Source organism: Equus quagga, chromosome 11, assembly GCF_021613505.1.
Source record: "Equus quagga isolate Etosha38 chromosome 11, UCLA_HA_Equagga_1.0, whole genome shotgun sequence".
NCBI lineage: Eukaryota > Metazoa > Chordata > Mammalia > Perissodactyla > Equidae > Equus > Equus quagga.
In genome coordinates this window covers 10,844,226-10,866,200 of record NC_060277.1, presented here as the reverse complement: position 1 = coordinate 10,866,200, position 21,975 = coordinate 10,844,226, and the positions used below count along the sequence as shown (strand labels likewise).

At 36.9% G+C, this 21,975-nt stretch overlaps 1 protein-coding gene across 7 annotated transcripts in view; it reads left to right on the top strand.

Annotated features, from left to right (window-relative positions):
* Positions 1-21,975, top strand: part of TRMT11 (tRNA methyltransferase 11 homolog) — an 84,618-nt gene that overhangs the window by 2,047 nt on the left and 60,596 nt on the right. For 5 of the 7 annotated variants that reach the window (XR_006890817.1, XR_006890816.1, XM_046677416.1 and 2 more), the window contains exons 2-7: positions 5,376-5,441; positions 7,268-7,341; positions 12,481-12,562; positions 12,651-12,743; positions 12,981-13,115; positions 13,855-14,011. Coding sequence is in view for 5 of the 7 variants with exons in the window: in XM_046677416.1 (XP_046533372.1) it covers positions 5,376-5,441; positions 7,268-7,341; positions 12,481-12,562; positions 12,651-12,743; positions 12,981-13,115; positions 13,855-14,011 (607 nt within the window). In the remaining 2 variants the exon portion in view is untranslated. The remainder of the gene's footprint in view (positions 1-5,375; positions 5,442-7,267; positions 7,342-12,480; positions 12,563-12,650; positions 12,744-12,980; positions 13,116-13,854; positions 14,012-21,975) is intronic. The other 2 variants (XM_046677418.1, XM_046677421.1) reach the window with 2 other exon arrangements.

Here is a 21,975-nt window from a genome sequence, read left to right as displayed (position 1 = left end):
AATGGAGAAATGCGAAAAATAGTAAAATTGGAAATGGTCATTGAGAACAAAAGAGGGAGCTGACAAATGAAATTGGGAACACAGGTATTAGAGAAATGCTGAAACCCAGCTAAGGGTGAAGATCACGTCTTTGTGATTGTGCCAAGATTCTGTGATTTTCTTCAGTTGTACTCAACTCACTGGCCTTAGGAGTTATGAAGGAAGATTGTGGCGTTGATTCAGGATTAGTTTTGTTGGGCAGGTGCATTGGCAAAATAGGGGTGCAAGGGCATAGAGTTTCATGGAGGAAGTAGTATTTTAGTTGGATCTTAATTGATAAAGGAGATGTTCTGTGGTGAAGAGAACTGGAAAGCCCACTTCAGTGAGAAAGAAAGAAGAGCAAGTGTAAAGGCACAGAGGATGGTTGATTATGGTGGTGTGGGGTGTGTGGGGTGTGTGGGGAGGCAGGATGAAATAGTGCACAGTGAGGCTAGAGAGGTGGGTAGGATCCAGATTTTGGAGTGTTTTGAAACCATTGCAAGTGTCGATCAAATCTGTAATTAATCTATAAATCAAAATTGGGGTGAGTTTATTATGAGCTAGATCTGAGGACTAGTCCAGGGCTTTCTTTCCCCAGGGAAGGAAGTGCACCGAAGAAGTAGGGTGTGTGGAGTGGTTATATACTGTCTTGGAACAAAAAGCATACATCACATATGATAGGAATGTCCGTTTTACAATTGTCATGAGATTGCTTTGCTGGCACACCATATTGGTGGTCACAAGGTGAGTGGTTACAAGGTGAGCACAGCAGGTCAGTAATTAATCCTTAGTTTAGGGAGAGATGCTCATCCTTAAAGAAACACTGATATGGGGAAGCTACATCCCTGTCTTTAGGGGCATCCTTCTTTGGGGCATAGTAAATATTTAAAGCAGATGTATAATGCATGATCAACGGGCCACATCAGGCGTTTTTGGAAAAAACAAGGTCAAGCAGATTTGGTTTTACATCAAATGACTTCCTCATATACTCCAATATATACTATTCCTTTTCATTTGTTTATCACAAGGAATTTGGATTTTATTTTAGATTTAATGGGGAGGGAGCCATCGATTATTTTTCGCTTTTTTTTTTTTGGTATGCTTTTTGGTGACGAAGATTGGCCCTGAACTAACATCTGTTGCCAGTCTTCCTCTTTTTTTTTTTCCTCTGCCTAAAGTCCCAGTACATAATTGTATATCCTAGTTGTAAATCATTCTATTTCTCCTATGTGGCATGCCACCATAACATGGCTTGATGAGCGGTGTGTTGGTCCACGCCCAGCATCTGAACCTGTGAATTGCAGGCTGCTGAAGTGGAGCACATTAACTTCAACCACTCGACCATGGGGCCGGCCCCTCCTTATTCCTTTTTAAGCAAGGAAGTTGCAAGTGTTTTTTCTTTTTAAACCAGGAAATGACTAGTAATCATTTGTATTTTAGAAAGATAATTCTGGAGTACCAGAGAAGGGATACCACTTAGAGGATACTGGAGTGAAACCAGGAGAGGCCAAGGAGGGTGAGTGCCTATGGTCAGGCATGCAATAAGAATGGAGTAGTTAGGCTGCAGTCTTAAGAATAACATCCCTGGTACCTGGTGATTTTACCTGTTTCTTCTTCCTTAAGTTCTTCTTAGTCAGTGTCTTACCTTGGTGCCAGTTTAATCTCCCAAAAGCTCAGTTCTGTTTTGCGTCCTCGTTGTCCCAATGCTGAAACTCCTTAGTCTAGCATTCAGGGCTCCTCACTGCATGGTTCTCTCCTCTGTCTCCCTCCTCGCCCTCACTGCAGCCAAAACTATGGACTTCCCATCATTCCCTGAATGATACGGGACCCCACCCCACCACGGTTTTCCTGCTTTGGCCTCTGCTCCCTGTGCTCCCTTTTTTCTGGTTTGGGTCTTTCCTATCACAGTATTCAATCTGTTAATTTTATAAGGTCAATTTCATTTAGATTTATGCACATAGTTATTTAGGTTTATATTTTTTACTTGATTCTTCTTTTTTTTTGGTGAGGAAGATTGGCTCTGAGCTAACATCTGCTGCCAATCTTCCTCTTTTTGCTTGAGGAAGATTGGCCCTGAGCTAACATCTGTACCAATCTTCCTCTGTTTTATGTGGGATGCTGCCACAGTGTGGCTTGACAAGCAGAGCTAGGTCCATGCTTGGAGTTTGAACCTGTGAACCCTGGGCCACCAAAGTGGAGTGCTCGAACTTAACCACTGTGCCACCAGGCCAGCCCTCACTTGATTCTTTTCAAATCTGCAATTTCTTTTTAATAGTTTTTCATCCTCTGCCAATTCTTAATTGTCTTTTATCCCTTTCAATATCAAAAGCATAATTATGTTAAGTATGATAAAATATAGGCATATAGAAAGCACAGTTTATGTTAAATATGATAAAAGAGGTCCCGTGGGTCTGTTTCTTTTGCATATTATTTCTCTTGGTGCATTTTCATATATGTGCTGCGTTATTTCTTAAATATGTGCCAGATTACTTGAAAATTTATTTGAAGACATAATATGAAGCCTAGGATGATGTAAATCTTCTTGAGAAGATAGGAGCACATTGGAGCATTAACGGTCTAGGATCACTTGAACTCATTTTCAGGCATTAAGTTCTGTTTCTGTTCTGAGTCACACATACTCACACATACTCCTAGGGTGTGTTGCTTTTTGGGATTCCCAGTCTAAACTGGGTGGTGTATCAAGCCTCCTTTCCCCCCCTTGGATGGTCCTATACTCTTTTTATCGCCCTCTCTCTACTGAGCTATCAAAAGGGCTGTCCACCCTCACCGCTGCTTTTGGAATTGGTAACTGTCCCAGGGAGCAAGTGGCTCCACCTTGGGATTTCTGTCCTCTCCTGGATATTGGTTTGGTAATTCTTGTGATCTCTCCATGTCTTCAAGCAGATGTCAGGATTTTCTACTTCTTCTCAGCAGGAGGCATAATCTGAATTACCTAGTGTGCTGGTACTGGAAGTGGAAGTCCTCTTTCATCTATACAAATTCTGTGTTTAGGGTTTAAGTCAGTTTCCGCTGAAACTTTTCTTCTACAGCTGAAGTAACCTTTTCCTCCCCTGTACTCTACTAGAATACTTTTTTGCTTCTTTAAGAGCACTCGCTGTTTTACACCTCACATTTCAGTTACTAGGTTAAGTGTTTTGTTAGTTCTACTGGACCTTAAGCTCCCTGAGGATAAATATATATTTATCTTTACACAGCTCAGTGCCTTGCACTTATCAGTTGTTTAATAAATATTGACTTGAGTGAAAGGATCCCTTTGGGAAAGGTAATCAAAAGGATCAGCTACACTTTTGGGCCCATCTACTGTATTAGAACTGCTAGGCAGAAAGTTGTAATGAGTAGCTGCCTTTATGATTAAAATAAGAGATTAGGAAGGTAAGTGTGGTCTGGTTTTACCTCTGTAGAGTTAATCAGGGCCAATTTTAGTTGGCAGCCGCCTTATTGTACTGAAAGTAAAGTTCAGCCACCTGGGTTTTATTGCTGGTTCTGAAGCAAACTAAACGGATGAAAAAGTGAGTGGCTGAAAGAACTGGAAAGCTCAGGTGAATTAATGCATCAGGCGTGCTGTAGATGATGCCATAGTTTTGTATCCAATACAGATTCATTTGTTCCTAATGTAGAAAGATTCTCAACTAGGAAGTGAATTTACCATAAGATGAGTAAATATTTCGTTTTACTTTTTCAAAGTAGATTGATGGAGTAGTTTAATGTTTTGCTTTTAAATTTGGAGCTTAGGTTATCGCATTTACTCTCAGTCTTAAGTCATTGCGTGAGTTTTGGGTAGTGGGGCTAACTCTATACCATACAACTTCCCATAAGCCTTCACTTCTCTTTAGACTCATAGAGCCTTTGTGTTCTAGCCTGTTGCTGATTCTTAACGGTTTATTCCAGGAGCAGCAAACTTTGATGTTTCCAATGTAAAGCTGATTTCACAATATGCTTTAATAGAGAATGAACAGCAATGATTCTAGACCAAGTAACTTAACCTATAACTTTGTTTTTTCTTTTCAGTATTTAAACTCTGTCTATCTTCCCTGATTTCTTGAGCCGCTGGACTTCAAGGGCAGTGTTGTCATCGTCATCTTGATTCCCTGCTAACAGCCTGGGTTCTGTGCTCCCCTCTTTACATACCTGCTTACCTCATGAGATAGCTGTGATTCCTTTTTTGTAGACAAGGGAACTGAGAGCTGAAAGAGCTGATGTCCTGTATAAAACCACCGGCTGCTATTTGGAAGAGCTGAAAATCAAATTGTGGTCTGCCTGCCAGGTCCAGTGAGGCCAGCTAGTTAAATTTGTGAAGGCCATCTTGCAAAATGGCTTTTGGGCTACTTTCAGTGATTTACTGATAGTCCATGCTAATTCTTGGTCTGTCCATGTGCTTCAGCTGAATTTAGCCTCTTCGAATACCAGGAATTAAAAACAAAACGATTTGTTACATAGACAAAAGGAAAGCAGAAAAGGCACTAGTTGCTCAAACCTCCCATTCTTTTTGATCCTGAGGTGGAGGATGTCCGCAGTCTGGGTATACTTTCTCTCGTGGTGGCTGTTGCTCATGATGGGCTTGGAGTTAAAGGCTCCTTCTCCTAGCTGGGAGGAAAGAGGATTGTAGGCACCTGGCAACGGGGGCACTTCTCTCTCTATTATATATATACATATATATATATATGTTAGGTTACCTCCTCTCTAAGACCTACACAGAGGAGAGGGATTCTACCTGCTTTATGTTATTTGAGGAAACAAAATTTGTTAGTAGTACAAATCATAAAATTTGTATAGTCATCTTATGTTCATCCATACAAAGTGATTGCTTCATAGAATATACATACTATCTGAATAGGTTACAACTTTGCATACCTGATGAGTTTAAGTAGCTATTGTGTTCTCTTTCTAGTTCTGTAACTTTATCCAGAAAGAAGAGGTTAACTCAATATGGCTTGTGTTTAATGAACCCACAGTGATGCTCCCTAGTTAATCATTATTTCTCTTCTAAACATTCTGTAATCATCTGTTTAATTATTTTATTTTTATTCGTCAGTTGTCAGATTTACTAATCTGTGGTTTTTGTCATCTGTTTTTTTCCTTTTCAGAATCAGGGCATTTTCTAACCAAGTCTTTTGGCAGCTCTCCTGTTGTCTAAAATTTCTCAGAAATTACTTACTATGGTTGTGACTGTAAAATTTGTTCAGAACCCAGAGTTGTAATTTGTCTAGTGTTGAAATTTAAATGCCTCAGGTAGATCATCAAGCCATTGTTTTTTTAAAATCTTATTATATTGTATCTATTAATAGACTTTGAGTTCCCTGTGTTAAAGTATGTCCTCTGTAATATTTTCAATATAGGAGATAAAGTCTTTGCTTTCACTTTTTGGAGGTCAGTTCATCAGTAATCAAGGAACTTATGGAAAGGTAAGTTGAGTTTATAGTCTTCATTATACCATACGTAATATACTTATAAATAGAACTTTAGGTTTGATGAGAACTGCAAATCTTAAATTTATATTTATATGGCTGCTTGTATTTCTGGGGGCAATTGAATAAAAAGGATATTTTGGGAAAAAATTTAGGTTTATTTCCAGTATTCAGTTAGTTTACTAGTTTTTAAAGATTTTTTTTTTTCTTTTTCTCCCTATAAACCCCCTGGTACATACTTGTATATTTTAGTTGTGGATCCTTCTAGTTGTGGCATGTGGGACGCCGCCTCAGCGTGGGCTGACGAGTGGTGTTATGTCTGCGCCCAGGATCCGAACTGGGGAAACCCTGGACCGCCAAAGCGGAGTGAGCGAACTTAACCACTTGGCCACGGGACCGGCCCCAGTTTACTAGTTTTTAATTTTTAATTCAACAATTGTACTATAATTCATATCTGTCCCTTCACTGAAAAAGAATATTGATGATGTGTGATTAGAATTCAAATTTAGAATTTAGCAGAATTTCAGACTTATATTGGGAATCATTTTAAAATGTGAAATTGTGCGTGTGTAAGATTGTGAATTTATTTTGTATTTGATAGTTTATCAGTGTATTAGAGAAGCTTGGAAAACAGAAAAAGAAAAAGAAAAAATCATTCATAGTTCTTCCTCCTTGACATGACTTATAATTTGGGAATTCTGCCTTCCAGTCTTTTTTCATGTACTTTTTTCGTTCAGTTGTAATGCTACTTAGGAACTTCTGCAGTCTCTTTTCCACTTCATAGTGTTAATTTAGGTACACGTTGCTACATAGCCTTCATCACTAACAGAGCTGTGAAATATTTTCCATTGATTAGCTCTACCATAATTTACCTAACAATTTCATTTCATTCAGGTTGCTTTTAAACTTTTCCTAATAAAAATAATACTAAGATGACCGTCTTTTTTCCTGTTTGTATTATTTTGAATTTTTCCGTAGAGTAGTGTAATATTGGAAGAAGAAAGACTGGGTGTGTAGGGAGGGTTTCTTGCAAAAGATGAGAGAACTTAAGTTGAAAGTCCCTGGGGTTGGACTTGTGCTGCTGAGTGACCTTCACTTATCGAGGGAGGAGAAGAGGGAGCCTAGATATAGTCGGGTGAGGGTGATGAACTGAGGTCAGGGTCCTGCTGCGTTTTGCTGTGCTCTGGGGTTCTCTGGGTGGAGTTTAAAAGTGCCTCTCATCTTGAGTGTTGACAGGGCATTGGGAACCCCCCCCCCCGATGCACCTGGAACTTTTGTCCTTAGCTAAAATAATAGAAATCAGTGGTAATTTAATAATATACCCTATGATTTTCCATCATAGTTATTTCAAAGAGCCCCGCCTCCTCCCATCAGGTGGCTACAACTACCTAGAAAAAGAGGGATCATTCAAAAAAATACATTACTTAGAAGTTAAAAATAAAATAGCTTTATTTTAAGGAATGATTAGCAACAATAAAAAATTTGAGACTGTACTTTGGGTTATAATATGCATTCTTTTGGTCAGACTACATAAGAGAGCAAATACAAGATTAACCTTAAGTTTAAATAACCTTAAATTTGCTGATATTTTCATTTAGAGTCATTTATAGAAGTGTTCTGACATTGATATTATCCTAACAGGTTACCTACTAAGATAATTTACTTTTTTACTATTCGAGCAAATTTTTATTTTGGTTAGAGTCAGAGCAGGTGTCTTACATGAGAGTAACAAATAGGAATCTCTCCTTATTGACTTCCTGAATAAGAGCAAGTGAGGCCATAAAACCACTTAGAAGTAAGTTGTATATTGTTCTTTCTTTCAGTCTCCTTTTTGGATTCTTAGCATTCCCTCTGAAGAGATTGCCAGAAATTTAATGAAACGGACAGTGTGTGCCAAGTAAGAGACACCTATAATGTACACTGTACTTCTCATAACTACTCTGTCCTACTCTTTGCTCTACTGGCAGAAAGTGGAAGGTGGTGGTGGTTGAGGGGAACTCAGAGTTGCTTGCAGTTACCTGCATTTGCCACTGGATGGCGGTGGGAGAACAGAGAAGAGTTGTCTGCTGAAACTCCAGATGAGAGTCTCAGTGGTGAAATGCAGAAACACTTGTTTTGGAATAATTGTTTTAAACTTCCGTTTTAGGGAATGTAAGATGAAAATGCTGTGTTATTACATAGGACAAATGCCACATTTAATTATAAGCAAAGTATTGAAAATCTAAAAATGTGTTTCTTATAATTGGTTTTTACTTGGATGAGCAGATTGAAGTGGAAGATGACAAAAAGTGAGGCCTGCCAGGAATTATGTTTTGCTGTTTTATTTGTTAGAGGAATTCTGATTATCGTGCATTGGTATGGATTAATGTAATGAGGTCATTTATCGTTCACCCTACCTGAGTGTTTTCTAGGTTTTATTGTTGGCATCTGTTTCTTTTTTTCTTCCCCCCCCCCCCACACTATTGGAAAATTTTATATCTTTGGGTTTGAAAATTAAACTGTATTTTCAGCTAGCATCTTAAAAATTGAACAACTTATCCTTGACTTGCTTTTTTTCCCTAACATGTTGGCAGATTGCTGAAAACCATGTTTTCCTTAGAAATTATAATATTTAATAATGCAGTACAAATAAGAATTTATATATATCTAGTTTTACTAACATGATTAGTAGTGTTTATAGCATGATATGTAATTGCTGTATTGAGTAGACTACAGCCCCATCTTCAGTTAAGTTCATGCTATTGAAAACTAGCCGCAGTACTAAATCTAATTTCCTAAAGTGAAGCTTGTTAGTGGATCTATCTTATTCAATAAAAATGGCTAGAAAATGGAAACATAAACTAGAAACATCCTTTGAGTAATTATTACTTTAGATTAGCGTTTTAAAATTTATGGCTTTAAGAGGTGTTTGGTTTCTGACGCTAAGTCTTACTACGTTTAAAATAGCTATTTGAGGACCAAGAACTTGTACACTTTCTTCAAATCTCATATCTTCTGGTGCATATATTTTATTAATGGCAGTACAAGTAGTAATTGTGTAATGATTGTATAATATTATGTAATAATTGCCTTGGCCACTTTTTATTCTCTATTTTGCAGAGCTGAGGTTATACCTTAAGGGTTAACTAGGTAAAAGGAGTATTACTGTAGAGGTCTTCTCTCTGTAAACTTAACAGAAAGCAAAGGAGGAATTCATTTGCAAAGGATAAAAATCACAATCCTAATTGTAGTGTTACTTGTTCCAGAATTAAAATAGACTATAATAAGCATAGACTCAAAACTAGCTTAAACTCAGATTTTTCAGTGGGAGAATAGGGATTGAAAGTTAATTTTGTTTGGTTGATTTATTTTTAATATGGAATATTTTGAGCATACCACAAAAACAATGAAAAACAAACCATGTTTACCTTGTTAGGTGTCAACATTTTGAGATATTTGCTATAGATTTTTTGTGTTTCTTTCTTAATTTTTAATTTTTTTATTGAGGTCATGTTGGCATTGACTTTTAGCATTGTGTAATTTCAGGTGTACGTTATTTCAGTTTCTGCATAGGTTGTATCATGCTCACCGTCACTAGTCTAGTTTTTGTCCATCACCATATACATGTTCCCCTTTCCCTTTTTGCCCTCCCACCACTGCCCTTTTCCTCTGGTAACTACTAATCTGTTCTCCTTATCTATGTATTTGTTTAGCTTCCACATATGAGTGAAAGCATACAGTATTTGTCTTTCTCTATCTGACTTATTTGCCTTAGCATAATGCCCTAAAGGTCCATCCATGTTGTTGCAAATGGCATGCTTTTTTCTTTTTTTATGGGTGAGTAGTATTCCATTGTGTATATATACCACATCTCTTTTATCCATTCATCTGTTAATGGACACTTGGGTTGCTGCCACGTCTTGGCTATTGTGAATAATGGTGTGATGAACATAGGGGTGCATAAATCTTTTTGAATTGTTGATTTCATATTCTTTGGATAAATACCCAGTAATGGAATAGTTGGATTATATGGTATTTCTATTTTTAGTTTTTTGAGAAATCTCCATAATGTTTTCTATAGTGGCTATACCGGTTTGCATTCCCACCAGCAGTGTGTGAGGGTTCCTTCTCTCTATAGCCTCTCCAACACTTGTTATTTCTTGTTTTGTTTTTTATAGCCATTCTGACTGGTGTGAGGTGATGTCTCATTGTAGTTTTAGTAATTCCCTAAATAGTGATTCATTTCCCTAATAGTGATGTTGAGCATCTTTTCATCTGTCTGTTTGCCATCTGTATATGTTCTTTGGAAAAATGTTTGTTCACATCCTTTGCCCATTTTTTGATTGAGTTGTTCATTTTTTTGTTGCTGAGTTGTGTGAGTTCTTTATATATTTTGGAAATTAACCCCTGGTTGGAAATATGATTTGCAAGTATTTTCTCCAAGTTGGTGGGTTGTCTTTTCATTTTGTTGATGGTTTCCTTTGCTTTGCAGAAGGTTTTTAATCTGATGTAGTCCTATTTGTTTATTTTCTCTTTTGTTTCCCTTTCCTGAGTAGACATGGTATTCTAAAAGATGCTGCTAAGACTGATGTCAAAGAGCTTACTGCCTGTATGTTCTTTTAGGAGTTTTGTGGTTTCAGGTCTTACATTCAAGTCTTTAATCCATTTTGAGTTAATTTTTGTGTGTGATGTAAAATAATGATCTACTTTCGTTTTTTGCATGTGGCTGTCTAGTTTTCCCAACACCATTTATTGAAGAGACTTTCCTTTCTCCATTGTATGTTCTTGGCTCCTTTGTCAAAATCAGCTGTCCATAGGTGTGTGGTTTTATTTCTGGGCTCTCAATTGTGTTCTGTGCCACAGGTTTTTTTTTTTGAGAAAAAATGTTTTACAGAAACCATTGATGCTCCCTGTGCACCTTTCCCGATTCCATTTCCCTTCTTTCCTCAAAGGATATTCCCTTAAAGGATTTTTGTCAGAAAGTTTTCATTATTACTTCTTTAATCAGTGAAATATTTTAGATCATTATTAACCTTATATTAATTAGTTGACATTCACGCTTACTTGTATAGCACCCATGAGAAATGGGGCAATCCATATAAGCTTTATAATCTCTAAAACAGGGATCATAATAGTACAATTATATATATGAAAACTGTTTACGCTGAAAATCTAAATCATAAAAGGTGTTACTATAAATTAATGTTTCAGTTACAACTCAAGGTTATATGTCGAATGTTTATTTTGACCATTTTAATATTAAATATATTAATATGTAAATTTTTTCTGGAAAGGAGGCTATGGAGTGTTCATATTTTATTGATTCTAAGTTATCATTACAAGCATTCATTTCTGTGTTATACTGTAGAATAGTTCCTTAGGGATAATTACGATGTGTGGAACTGTGTGTGCCTTTCCTGAATGGCTTGGGATTCCTGGTCTTTTTGCATTTTTCTTTCTGAGAAGCAATGTATCATAGTGGTAAAGAGTATGGAGTTTGGAGTCAGAAGGATTGGGGTTGAATCCTAGCTTTATCAATTGCTGTATGACCTGAGATTAATCTCTTTGTGCCTCAGTTTGCTTGTTGGTTAAATGGATGATGATACTGGCAGCTCCATCATGGGGTTCCTATGAGGAATAAGTGGGTTAATATTAAATGGCCTTAGGACAGTTCCTTGTACTTTGTGTTATATTAGCTGTTAGCTCTTACTGCTTTTTATTATTTTGGTTTTCAGAGTTTTCCCTTTCCATAGATTGTGTTGCCTATGTTTTCTCTCAGTTTATTTGCCCAGTTTTTTCTCCCTTAAGTTTCATGAAGGCATGGAGCTTTATTCTCTGCTGTATCCCAGTGGTACCTAGAACAATTCCTCTCATGTAGTAATCCTTAATACATGTTTGTTGAGAGAATGAGTTGACCAAGCTTATAATTTTTAAACATTAAGAAGAAGACAAAAACGGTGAATACATGGAATTTTGGGATATTTTTGAGTAATTTTTTTTATTGCGTTGCTTTTTATTCTCTGTGTTTTGTGTAGCTGAGGTCACTGCTTAAGTGATAGTTAAGTCAGAGGAAAATTGCTGTAGAGGCCCTCTTTCTATAAATTTAAAGAAAGGGTCAAGGAGGAATTTGTTTTCAAAGGATAATGTTCTCAATCCTAATGGCAGCATTGATTACAATTATAAAGTAGTTTGAATTTAGATGTGTAACACTATGCTAATGTATAGACCAAGTTCCATTATCCCTAATTCTAAAAACTGTTTAATTGATTGTAATGAATTTTTGGTTGTAATTGTTTAAATGTTCCTTGAAATTGATGGAAACTTGATTTTTTTTTTTTTTTTGAGGAAGATTACCCCTGAGCTAACATCTGCTGCCAGTCCTCCTCTTTTTTTGCTGAGGAAGACTGGCCCTGCGCTAACATCCACATCCATCTTCCTCTACTTTATATGTGGGATGCCTACCACAGCATGGCTTGCCAAGTGGTGCCATGTCTGCGCCCGGGATCCGAACCGGCAAACCCCGGGCTGCTGAAACGTGTGAACTTAACTGCTGTGCCACCAGCCCTGATAATATTTTTTTATAGTAAGAATTTTGTTTTTCTAAGTAATAAAAGTAACTAATAGTTCCTAAATGTTAGTAAGTAATAGCTAGATATTAATAGTAACATTTTTATCTGGTCATTTTCCTTTTTGTTTTATGGAGAGGACACTGGGAAAAATTGGATTTCCTGCAGCTTTTCACTCATTTCACTAAAATAACAAGTGATTTTACTGCATCATTTGTATTCTAGTATAAAAATATTATGATGAAAACTTGGAAAAATCTTCATTTATGTTAAATTTCTCTTTCTGTATAAAGTTCAACTCCTATGCATAATTTGGACTTGTGACAAATGCTCTATTTGTTTCCAGGCTGTGTATTTCACATTTATAGCTTAGAAAACTTAGGCAATTATTTTAGTGGAGTGAGCATAAGGAACTAGTGAAGTAGTTGTTACGTATTACTACTACATGAACTAATTTCTACTGAGGTTAGTACCAATCATTTATTTCCTAGGTCCATATTTGAACTGTGGGGTCATGGAAGATCTTCAGAGGAGCTGTATAGTTCTCTTAGGAGCTACCCTGTGGAGAAGATGGTGCGTAGTGAAAAGTGGTTTTATATAGACATATCTGCAGATACTGTAGAATTTCTAAGCTTACAGATTTTATTTGCTTTTATTTTAGGTTCCATTTCTGCATTCAGATTCAACGTATAAAATAAAGATTCATACATTTAATAAAACATTGACACAAGAAGAAAAAGTCAAACGAATAGATGTAAGTGAATTAGCACAAACCGAAAAACCTATGAGATTAGTGTCCTCCAGCCACTCTTGATATATAATGATACCCAGTGTCTGTAAGTGCTTATTTTGTAGCACATTGTGTGCTAAGTACTTTTCATGTTTTGTCTTATGTAATATTGCTACCAAACTTATAAAATAGGTATGCTTATATAAGCACTATTTTTCCTTTTAAATTTTTGTAGACATTAGGATTGCTTTCATTTTTTAGGCACTTGAGTTTCTGCCATTTGAAGGAAAAGTGAATTTAAAGAAGCCACAGCATATATTCTCTCTTTTGGAGGATTATGGTTTGGACCCAAACTGCATCCCTGAGAATCCACATAATGTTTATTTTGGTAGATGGGTAAGCAAGTATTCTTTTTACCTATTTCAGTTTGTTTCTTTAAAAGCTCAATGTTATGCCTTTGTATTTGACTCTTTATATGTAGAACTTAAAAGCAGCTGAAGAGTCAGAACTACTGTATGAATTAAAATCAGTGAAAAGTATGTGGTTGTGTGTCTTGTGCCGTTTGTTTTTCCAGAGATTCCTGTGAAGTGCAAGAGATTTGTTAGATATAGGGCCTCGCTAGGAGGTGGTGGACCTGGAAGCATGAACACAGGACTTGTCAGAAAGTCTGAACTGCTTTTTAATAAAGCAGAGAAAAGGCAGCGTGCTGTGATAGCTGAGGTGTCTCATTTGGGGAGCTCTTCAGTCTAGGTTTCCATTCTGAACAGACATGAAATACTGCAGGACAGTTCTGCCTGCTTCCCTGAGGCTGTAAGTGTGCGAGTGGAAGCTGAGGCTTATGTTCGAGAATATTGCTGTTTAGGAGAAAAAAGAAGTGGGTAAAGCTTCCTCACCACCAACCCCTGCGTTAATTGCAATCAACTTCAATCCAAATTTGATTTGAAAAGTCAAACTAAATGGGACACACTAAGAAATAAAAGATATTTCTCTGTAACTACCTTAATCACATTTTTAAAATTTAGGGCAGAAGTAAGTGGAAAGAAGTTATCACCAAAATACTGTGGTTTCACTGTGAGTGATTATCTTGAATCTCTTCTGTACAGTTATACTAATTTGAAAATTATCTCTGATCTAGATTGCAGATGGACAGAGGGAGCTTATCGAGTCATACAGTGTCAAAAAGAGACATTTTATTGGAAATACAAGCATGGATGCTGGTTTATCATTTATCATGGCCAACCATGGAAAAGTGAAAGAAAATGATATTGTCTTTGATCCATTTGTTGGAACAGGTATTTTTATTTAATGGTTAAGCTAGTGTAGAGACATTCCTTGTTTTTATTAGTCAAAGTCGTAGTAATAATGCTAAGAGATTAAATGGATAGAGTAGTCTTTTAATTATCATTAGATAGTGGCTAAGAGACAACCACGTTTGTGTAATAGCCAATATTTAACACTTTTGTGACTTCAAAGATGATGCTGATAGAATTTTGTGGGGGTTTTCCCCCAAGTAAACCACTAGGGAGGAGTATACCATACATTGCAACAGCATACGTTGTCGAAATGTAAAGCTACGTATGTTACTTAAATAGGAAAACTCTTGAGGGGAAGAAAGACTTGAGTGATAAGATAAAAAAAAAAGTATCCATCTTTTAAAATTGATAACCATATACTTACATGGAGAAGAATGGTTAATGTGCCTTATCTTTGATTTGGTTTGTGGAGGTTTATATGTATGAAAATAAGAAAAGTGACTGAGTATTACTGGGCTAGAGCCTGGCTTCTGAGGCCACAACCTGGGTTCTATACATACTTGATTGGATGTCCTTGTCATTAACTTTGTGTAGAAGTTCTCAAATTCCAAGGTTATTTCATCTGACTCTGCACAGACATTTTCCTGCTTCAACCCATTTTTGCTCGATCTTGCCCATACCTAGGGAGTACTCATGTTTAGGTTTGTCTGGCTAAATTCATTGTGATTCAGATTGTGTGGGAACAAATTAGGCTGTGTTTAGAGTTTCACCCTGTAGCCATCTTTCCCCCTCAGAAACTCCCTAAGCAGAGATGCTGCAATAGCTAACACTGGTTGAATAGTGAACGTGTCAGGTACTACGCTCTGCAATCTAACGTTACTATCTGATTTAATTCTTACAACTGACATGGAGAAACTTTAAAAAATCTTCCTGAGGACATGATGGCACAGAGAGAGGTGAAGTGATTTGGCCAGGGTTATACAGTGTGTAAATTTCACGAAATTCACACTCAAGCAGTCTAACTCCAGAATTTCTGCTCTGCACTACTGTCCTAGAGCTGCCTCTCTCTGCATTAGGATCTGCCAGCCAGCTAGTACCGCATAAACCAACTTGAGGAATATGACCACATGTGACTAGGAAGAAATAGTATTAAAGTCGAGAGATTTCTGTGGAAAATCATCTCTGAAGGAATGATTTTCTGTGTGTGTTGTTGAATTAATCCACTAGCGAGTCTCTCTGCTCTCAGTCCATCATTGTCTCCATATATTCCGCCCCCTGCATACTACTTATTCCTTTCTTCCCTAACCTCATTATCCTTAGTGCTTCCTTCTACTTCTTGAACTTTTACTGGAAATAATGCCAAATTTATAGAAAAGTTATGAGAATAAAAATAGAACAAAGAACACCTACATATCCTTGACCCAGATTAAACTGTTGTTAACATTTAGCCTCATTTACTTTATCTTTTGTTTTTTCTTTGTTTATGTACATAACATTTTTTTTCTGCACCATTTGAAAATAAGTTGCATTCATCACGTCCCTTTACCCCTCAAGTGCTTCAGTATATGTTTCTTAATAAGGATATTCTCTTACATAACCACGGTATAGTTTTCAATGTTCGTACATGTACTATTAACACAATACGTTAATGTTTATATTTCATTTTTGTTAATTGACCCACTAATGTCCTTTATACCATCTTTTTTTCTTTCCAGTCTGCCATCAAGTATTGTATTTTGTTGTCAACATTTCTTTGATCCCTTTGATATGGAACATATCCAAATCCTTTCTTTTGTGAAATTGGCACTTGCAAACAGTACTGTCCCTCTACCCTTTATTTTTTATCCATAGTGTTCCTCATTTTGGGTCGTTTGATGTTTTCTCATGATTGGATTCAGGTTCCTGGCTGGACTTCTACATCAGTGATTTTGTGTCCTTCTCAGGGCATCCAGATGATGTCTATCTGCCCCTTGTTGATAATGTTAATTTTGATCAGCTGGGTCAGACAGTGTTCGATTTTTTTTTCCCCCCAGTGTGATTACAGTCATGTGCTGCATAATGACGTTCGGTCAATGACGGACTGCATATATGATGATGATCCTGTAAGATTAGTACCGTATAGCCTAGGTGTGTAGTAGGTTATGCCATCTAGGTTTGCCTAAGTATACTCTATGGTGTTCGCACAATGACGAAATTGCCTAATGAGACATTTCTCAGAACATATCCTTATCGTTAAGTGACACGTAACTGTACTACTTTTTTTCCTTTGCAGTTAACAGGCAGTCTGTGGGGAGACACATTAAGACCATATAAATATTCTTTTTCATATCTAAATCCCCCCTCAGTCCTGTCAGGTTGTCAGGTTTAGCGTCCATTGATGATTCTTGCCTGAAGTAGTCTTGACTTTGATGCTTACAAGGGGATGATTTTTCAACTCCAGCACTCGCGCCGCATTTACCAGTTGATACTCAGTCTGTTCTAAGGAGGGGCCTTTTCTTCTTTCCTGTGTATTTATCTATTATTAATATGAATTAGTAAATTCCCCCGTTTCCCCCCCAATGGTCTATAATTCATTACTTTTCTTAATTATTTTGTTCCTCAAGTTCTCCTAGATTTACCTAGTGAGAGCCCTTTCACATTGGATCTGTCTTTGTGACATGTTCCTATCTTCTTTTGTTTTTTTGAGCACTCCCTGGCTCGTCTTCTACCTGCCAAACCCTGGAATGAATCATTTCTCCAGGGAACCCTTGTTTCTTTTGGTGGGGAATGATGTTAGAGACCAAGATCTGGATGCTAGGTATCTTCATTTCTAGACCCTTTAGCCGATAAGCTGGGAAATATGTGTGTGTGTGTACACAATGTGCATGTAAATGCCTGTGCAAATACACAGACACATATTCCTACACATATACTATCTGTGCATGTTGACATATTTTAGAAATTGTGAGATTTTCACATATACTACAAATTCCAGTCTATCCCCACAAATTTCTTTCTTGCCTACCCCCCTTCCATATTTACATGTACTTCCTTCCACTGTTAGAACCCTGGTTCCTATCAGCATCAACACACATTTACTCTTTTGCTCATTCCTATAATAAATTTAGAATAATTTCAAAATTGCTTTGCCTATACCACTAAAAAACAATCCTATTAAAAGATATGTTTTCAGGATATGTTTTTAGTTCCCTACTCTGCCTAAGGGGCAATAAAGTCAAATATTGTGCTTTCTTCTTTTCCCCCTTCATTTAAAATTCAGTTAAGTTCACTTTTTCCAGTTTGCCCTCAGTTTTAGATTTTTACTCCCCCTCATCCTTGTTGGTTTACCTTTATTTATTTATTTATTTTTGTGAGGAAGATTGTCCCTGAGCTAACATTGTTGCCAGTCTTCTTCTTTTTGCTTGAGGAAGATTGTCACTGAGCTAACACCTGTGCCAGTCTTCCTCTATTTTATGTGGGATGCTGCCACAGTGTGGCTTGATGGGTGATGCTCCGTCTGCGCCCAGGATCCAAACCTGTGAACCCTGGGCCATGGAAGCAGAGTGCACAAACTTAGCCACTATGCCACTAGGCTGGCCCCTTACTTTTATTTTTAAATATGTAGAAGATTAATTTGCTTCCAAAAGTCACAACTACACAAGAAGGTAGATTCAGAGAAATGTCACTTCCTTTCATATCCCTCCCATCCTGCTTCCTTATCCTGTAGGTGACCAACTTCTTTGTTTTCTAGTTCATTCTTCCTGTTTTTTTTTTAAGATAAGCAGATATATGTACATTTTCTTATTTCCACTTCTTTCTTACACAAAAGATAGCATACTATATATGGTTTTTTTTTTTTTTTGGAGGAAGATTAGCCGTGAGCTAACTACTGCCAGTCCTGTTTTTGCTGAGGAAGCCTGGCCCTGAGCTAACATCCGTGCCCATCTTCCTCCAGTTCATCTGTGGGATGCCTACCACAGCATGGCTTGCCAAGTGGTGCCATGTCCACACCCAGGATCTGAACAGGCGAACCCCAGGCCCCTGAGAAGTGGAACATGCGAACTTAACCGCTGCACCACGGGCCAGCCCCTATATGTTGTTTTTAACTTTGCTTTTTTCGCTTAACAATATTTCCTAGATATCATTTCCTGTTAGTTCATAGAGGTTGTCTTCATTCTTTTTTTATAGTTATACTCCACGGGCGTAGGGACTGAAATTTTTTCAAACAATCTCCTGCTTGGACTGGGTAGTTTTCAATATTTTGCAGTTACAAATAATTCTTGCAGTGAATAATCTTGTGCATACATGCTTTCATAATGTTGGAGATATAGCTCTGGGGTAAATTCTTGTAAGTGGGATTTCTGGGTTGAAGAGTGTATGCATATGTAGTTTTGTTAAATGTTTTCAAATTCCTCTCCATTATGCCATTTTGCATTCTTGCAAGCAATAGATGAGTTCCTTTTCCCTCACAGCTGCTCCATCAGGGTAAATTGTTAAGCTTTTGAAATTTTGCCAGTCTCTTGGGTGAAAATGTTATCTCAATGAAGTGTTAATTTTTATTTTTCCTATTATGAATGAAGTCTAATGACATTTTATATTTAAGGGCCATTTTTATAACTTTTTTGGAATTGTCTTTCATGTCTTTTGCTCATTTTTCTGTAGTCTTTTTGTTCCTCCTTATTTTTAAAAGTTCTTTGTATGTTAGAGACATTAACCCCCCATTGTAAAATGTTTTATATATATATAAATATAAAATAATATATATAAAATATTTTCTCTCAGTTTGCCATTTATCTTTTGACTCTGCATGTAATTGCTTTTTGCCACACACAAGTTTTCCCTACATCCAAATTATAGAGGAATTCAGCTATGTTTTCTTCTAGTACTCTCTTAATTTTAATTTTTCCTTTTAGACCTCTGGTCCATTTGGAGTTTATTTTCTTGTATTTTGTGAGGAATGGGTCCAATTTATCTTTTTCTAAATGCTAAACTCTTTATTAATCCTTAATCTTGTTCTTGGACTTCTAAAAACTCTTTCTGTGAAGTGAGAGGAATTCTTTGAGTTATATTCATGTACGTAATGCTTAATATGCACGCATACATGTAGACCATACCGTAAAGTTTAAAAACAGAGTTCCTAGAACTATGGGGAAAATTTCCTTCCCTCGATGTAGATGAGGCTGGGTATATTGTGAAATGCTAACTTCCACAGCCATCAAGGTATTGACTACCTCTAGTGTGGTGAGGAGAGGGGAGACCTGCCCCTGATTTGCTTTAGGGCAGCTCCTTAAAGTGGTTAGCATATCTTAGTCGTTGGGCAGTTTGTATAAGATAGTTAATGGAAAATTAATTGCAATATTTAAGACAGTTAATAGAAAATTGCAAGAGGTAGATCTCTGCAGAAATGCTGCTAAAATTTTTTTGTAATTTGAGTTTGTATAAACATAACTTTAGGACTGTACCTAGTTTTTGGTGCTTTTGTTTTGAAACTGATAATAGCCAACAATTCTGAATTGACACAGTTCTTAAGCACAGTTTGTCCTCTTTCTTGGTCCTTTTGTCTGGTTGATGGGTAGTACCTTCTGAAGGATTGGAGAAATGAGTAGCCCTGTGCCCTCCTCCATGGCCATAGTTTTTCACAAAGTATTTTATGATATTTTTTCCTTCTGTTTCTTTTTTTGTATTTTTTTAATTCAAGTGTTAAATTTTCAATTTTAAAGATTACAAAACTGATATGTATTAGTTTCCCCAATGCTTTACTTACTGACTGTTGGTGACCTGCGACTATCTCAAGGGTATAGACGAACTTCTGGGAAACTGGAAGGAGAGAGAAAATCTTCTCTTGCCTTAACACCTTTCCTTTTTCGTTTAGACAGTCTGCTGCATTATCTAGGATGACATTATGAGCTGCAGAAACACACTTTTCTTTCCATTTTAGCAAATATGTTGTTTTTCACTTTAGTAAGGTTTGTTTTTTCAAAGTTGTGTATCTCCGTTTTCCCAAGGGAGAGGATACATATCATGGGTCAGCTCTCAGTAGTGAGGAAGTGTCTGAACTGCCGCTCTGATTGAGCATCACTCAGAGTGATCGGCGTGAATATGTTGAACACTTACGATGGCACAGGCCTGCCTGCGATATGATACAAGACTTGTGGATGGTCTATAACTCTTATTAACTGAGTGTGCAGCTTTACTTACTTAATTTAATTCAATTTGTTGAATATGTTTATCTAATTGGTAAGCTAACGTATACTTATTTCAATTGCTGCTGATCCCAAAGGAGTGGTATTGTAGAGACTATCACAGAGCAAATAGAGTGAGTTTTCAATCCTTACTCTATCAGTTACTGTGTGACTTTGGGCAAGATTCTTAACTTGTCTAAGCCTCAGTCCCATCATTTGTAAAGTGGTAGTAAGTAATATATTGTGTGGATTAAGTGAGGTAATACATGGATATGAAATTCTCAGCAAGTTAGCTGACGCATAGTAGCTATTCAGTGAACTGTATGGATTATCATTATTTTTGAATTATTATTTTGTTAAGAACTTAGATGCTTTTTTGGTGATGAAAGATGTTAGATATAGCTAATATTGAATGGTGATGGTGAACAATCTTGCCATAAACTCATTTTCTAGTCCCTTCTTTGGCTGTATTCCAAGATATTCTTAATTTGCAACTGTTGACAAATTATGGCAGCAGGCAAGGAATTTGAGGGTTAAAATTGTAAACTTCTGATTCTTTGTTTATAGTGAAAAATAATTTGTCCCAGTGTCTGCCAATGGCTGTAGTTGGCTGTGATATGATTTTTTGATGGAGCTCTGCAGCCATAGCTCTGATTCCTTTTCCCCTTCCCCTCTCTCAAGTGAGTCAGCTCCTTTCGTAATTGAGAGTGCACCCAGGAGGCTATTGTACGCTCCTTGGCCTCTCCTACCTTCACATAGCTCCTGGGTGTAAGGAGAGGAATGTGGCTCCTTTTGAAATTTTATCATTGCAGAATGATAGACACGGGAGCCAGGTTTTGGGAAACCAGCTGTCCTAGTTCTGGGAGGAGACTGAAGAGGAAAAGAGAAGTTAGGAGAGAGAGAGTGGATCTCTGTAGGTCTATATAGTAATCTCTGCTTCCCATTTTGTCCATGGCTATTTGTGGTCCCCTTTTCCTGAGTCTCATAGTTTGTCTGGTAGAATTTCCATTTCCTGGCAATACCCTTTTGCTCAGGCTGCTAGTTTAATTTATTTGAGTTCTTTTTTAAAAAGGATAAAATAGATGTAGTAGTATCACCATTTTTCCTCCTTTTCTCCTTTTCTTTCAGCAAAACCAAAGCCCAGTTCTTATTTCCATAATTTTGTAAAGCTTTCTACTTAACTCTCTAAAGATGAAAGTCATAAATTAGTTTCTATATCCTAAATAAATTCCATTTATTATATCCTTTCACCTGTAAGATATTACCCTAACCTTAAAGTGGTTACCATTTAAGTAATGAGAATTTAGAACACTGAATTGCTAGTCTAGATCACATACGTGGTATTCTTACACTTGATGGCATAATAAGACATTGAGTGAGTCTCCTCACCTGCCCCCTCAACACTTTATCCCTTGTTTTTTTTATCACCCCTTCTTCCACCAGAAAGCTTCCAAAGAAACTGCAACTGAGGTATAACTAAAGGCAAAAAGAATTTTCAATTTAATTGAAAAAACAACTAGATGATTAACAGTGATTACCCAGTGACTAGTTCAGAGAAGCTAATTTATAATGATTTTACTTAAAAGTTGAAAAGCTTAAGGGCACTGAGTTAACTAACAGATGCAGTCTAACAGATTATTCATCTCCTTCCAGCAGTGTACTCTAAATTGGGTCTTCTCAAAACTCACTCTAACCAAATGGATAAGGTTCTGTTTAAGGAAGCACAGGAAAGCTTTTCTGTTTCCCTTGACAACTAGTTCTTCTAGGTGAGTATCTGCCTTAATTGGCAGAATTGTAGTAATTCCTCGTAATTTGGGTGAAGTGATTTTATGAGTATTCCAA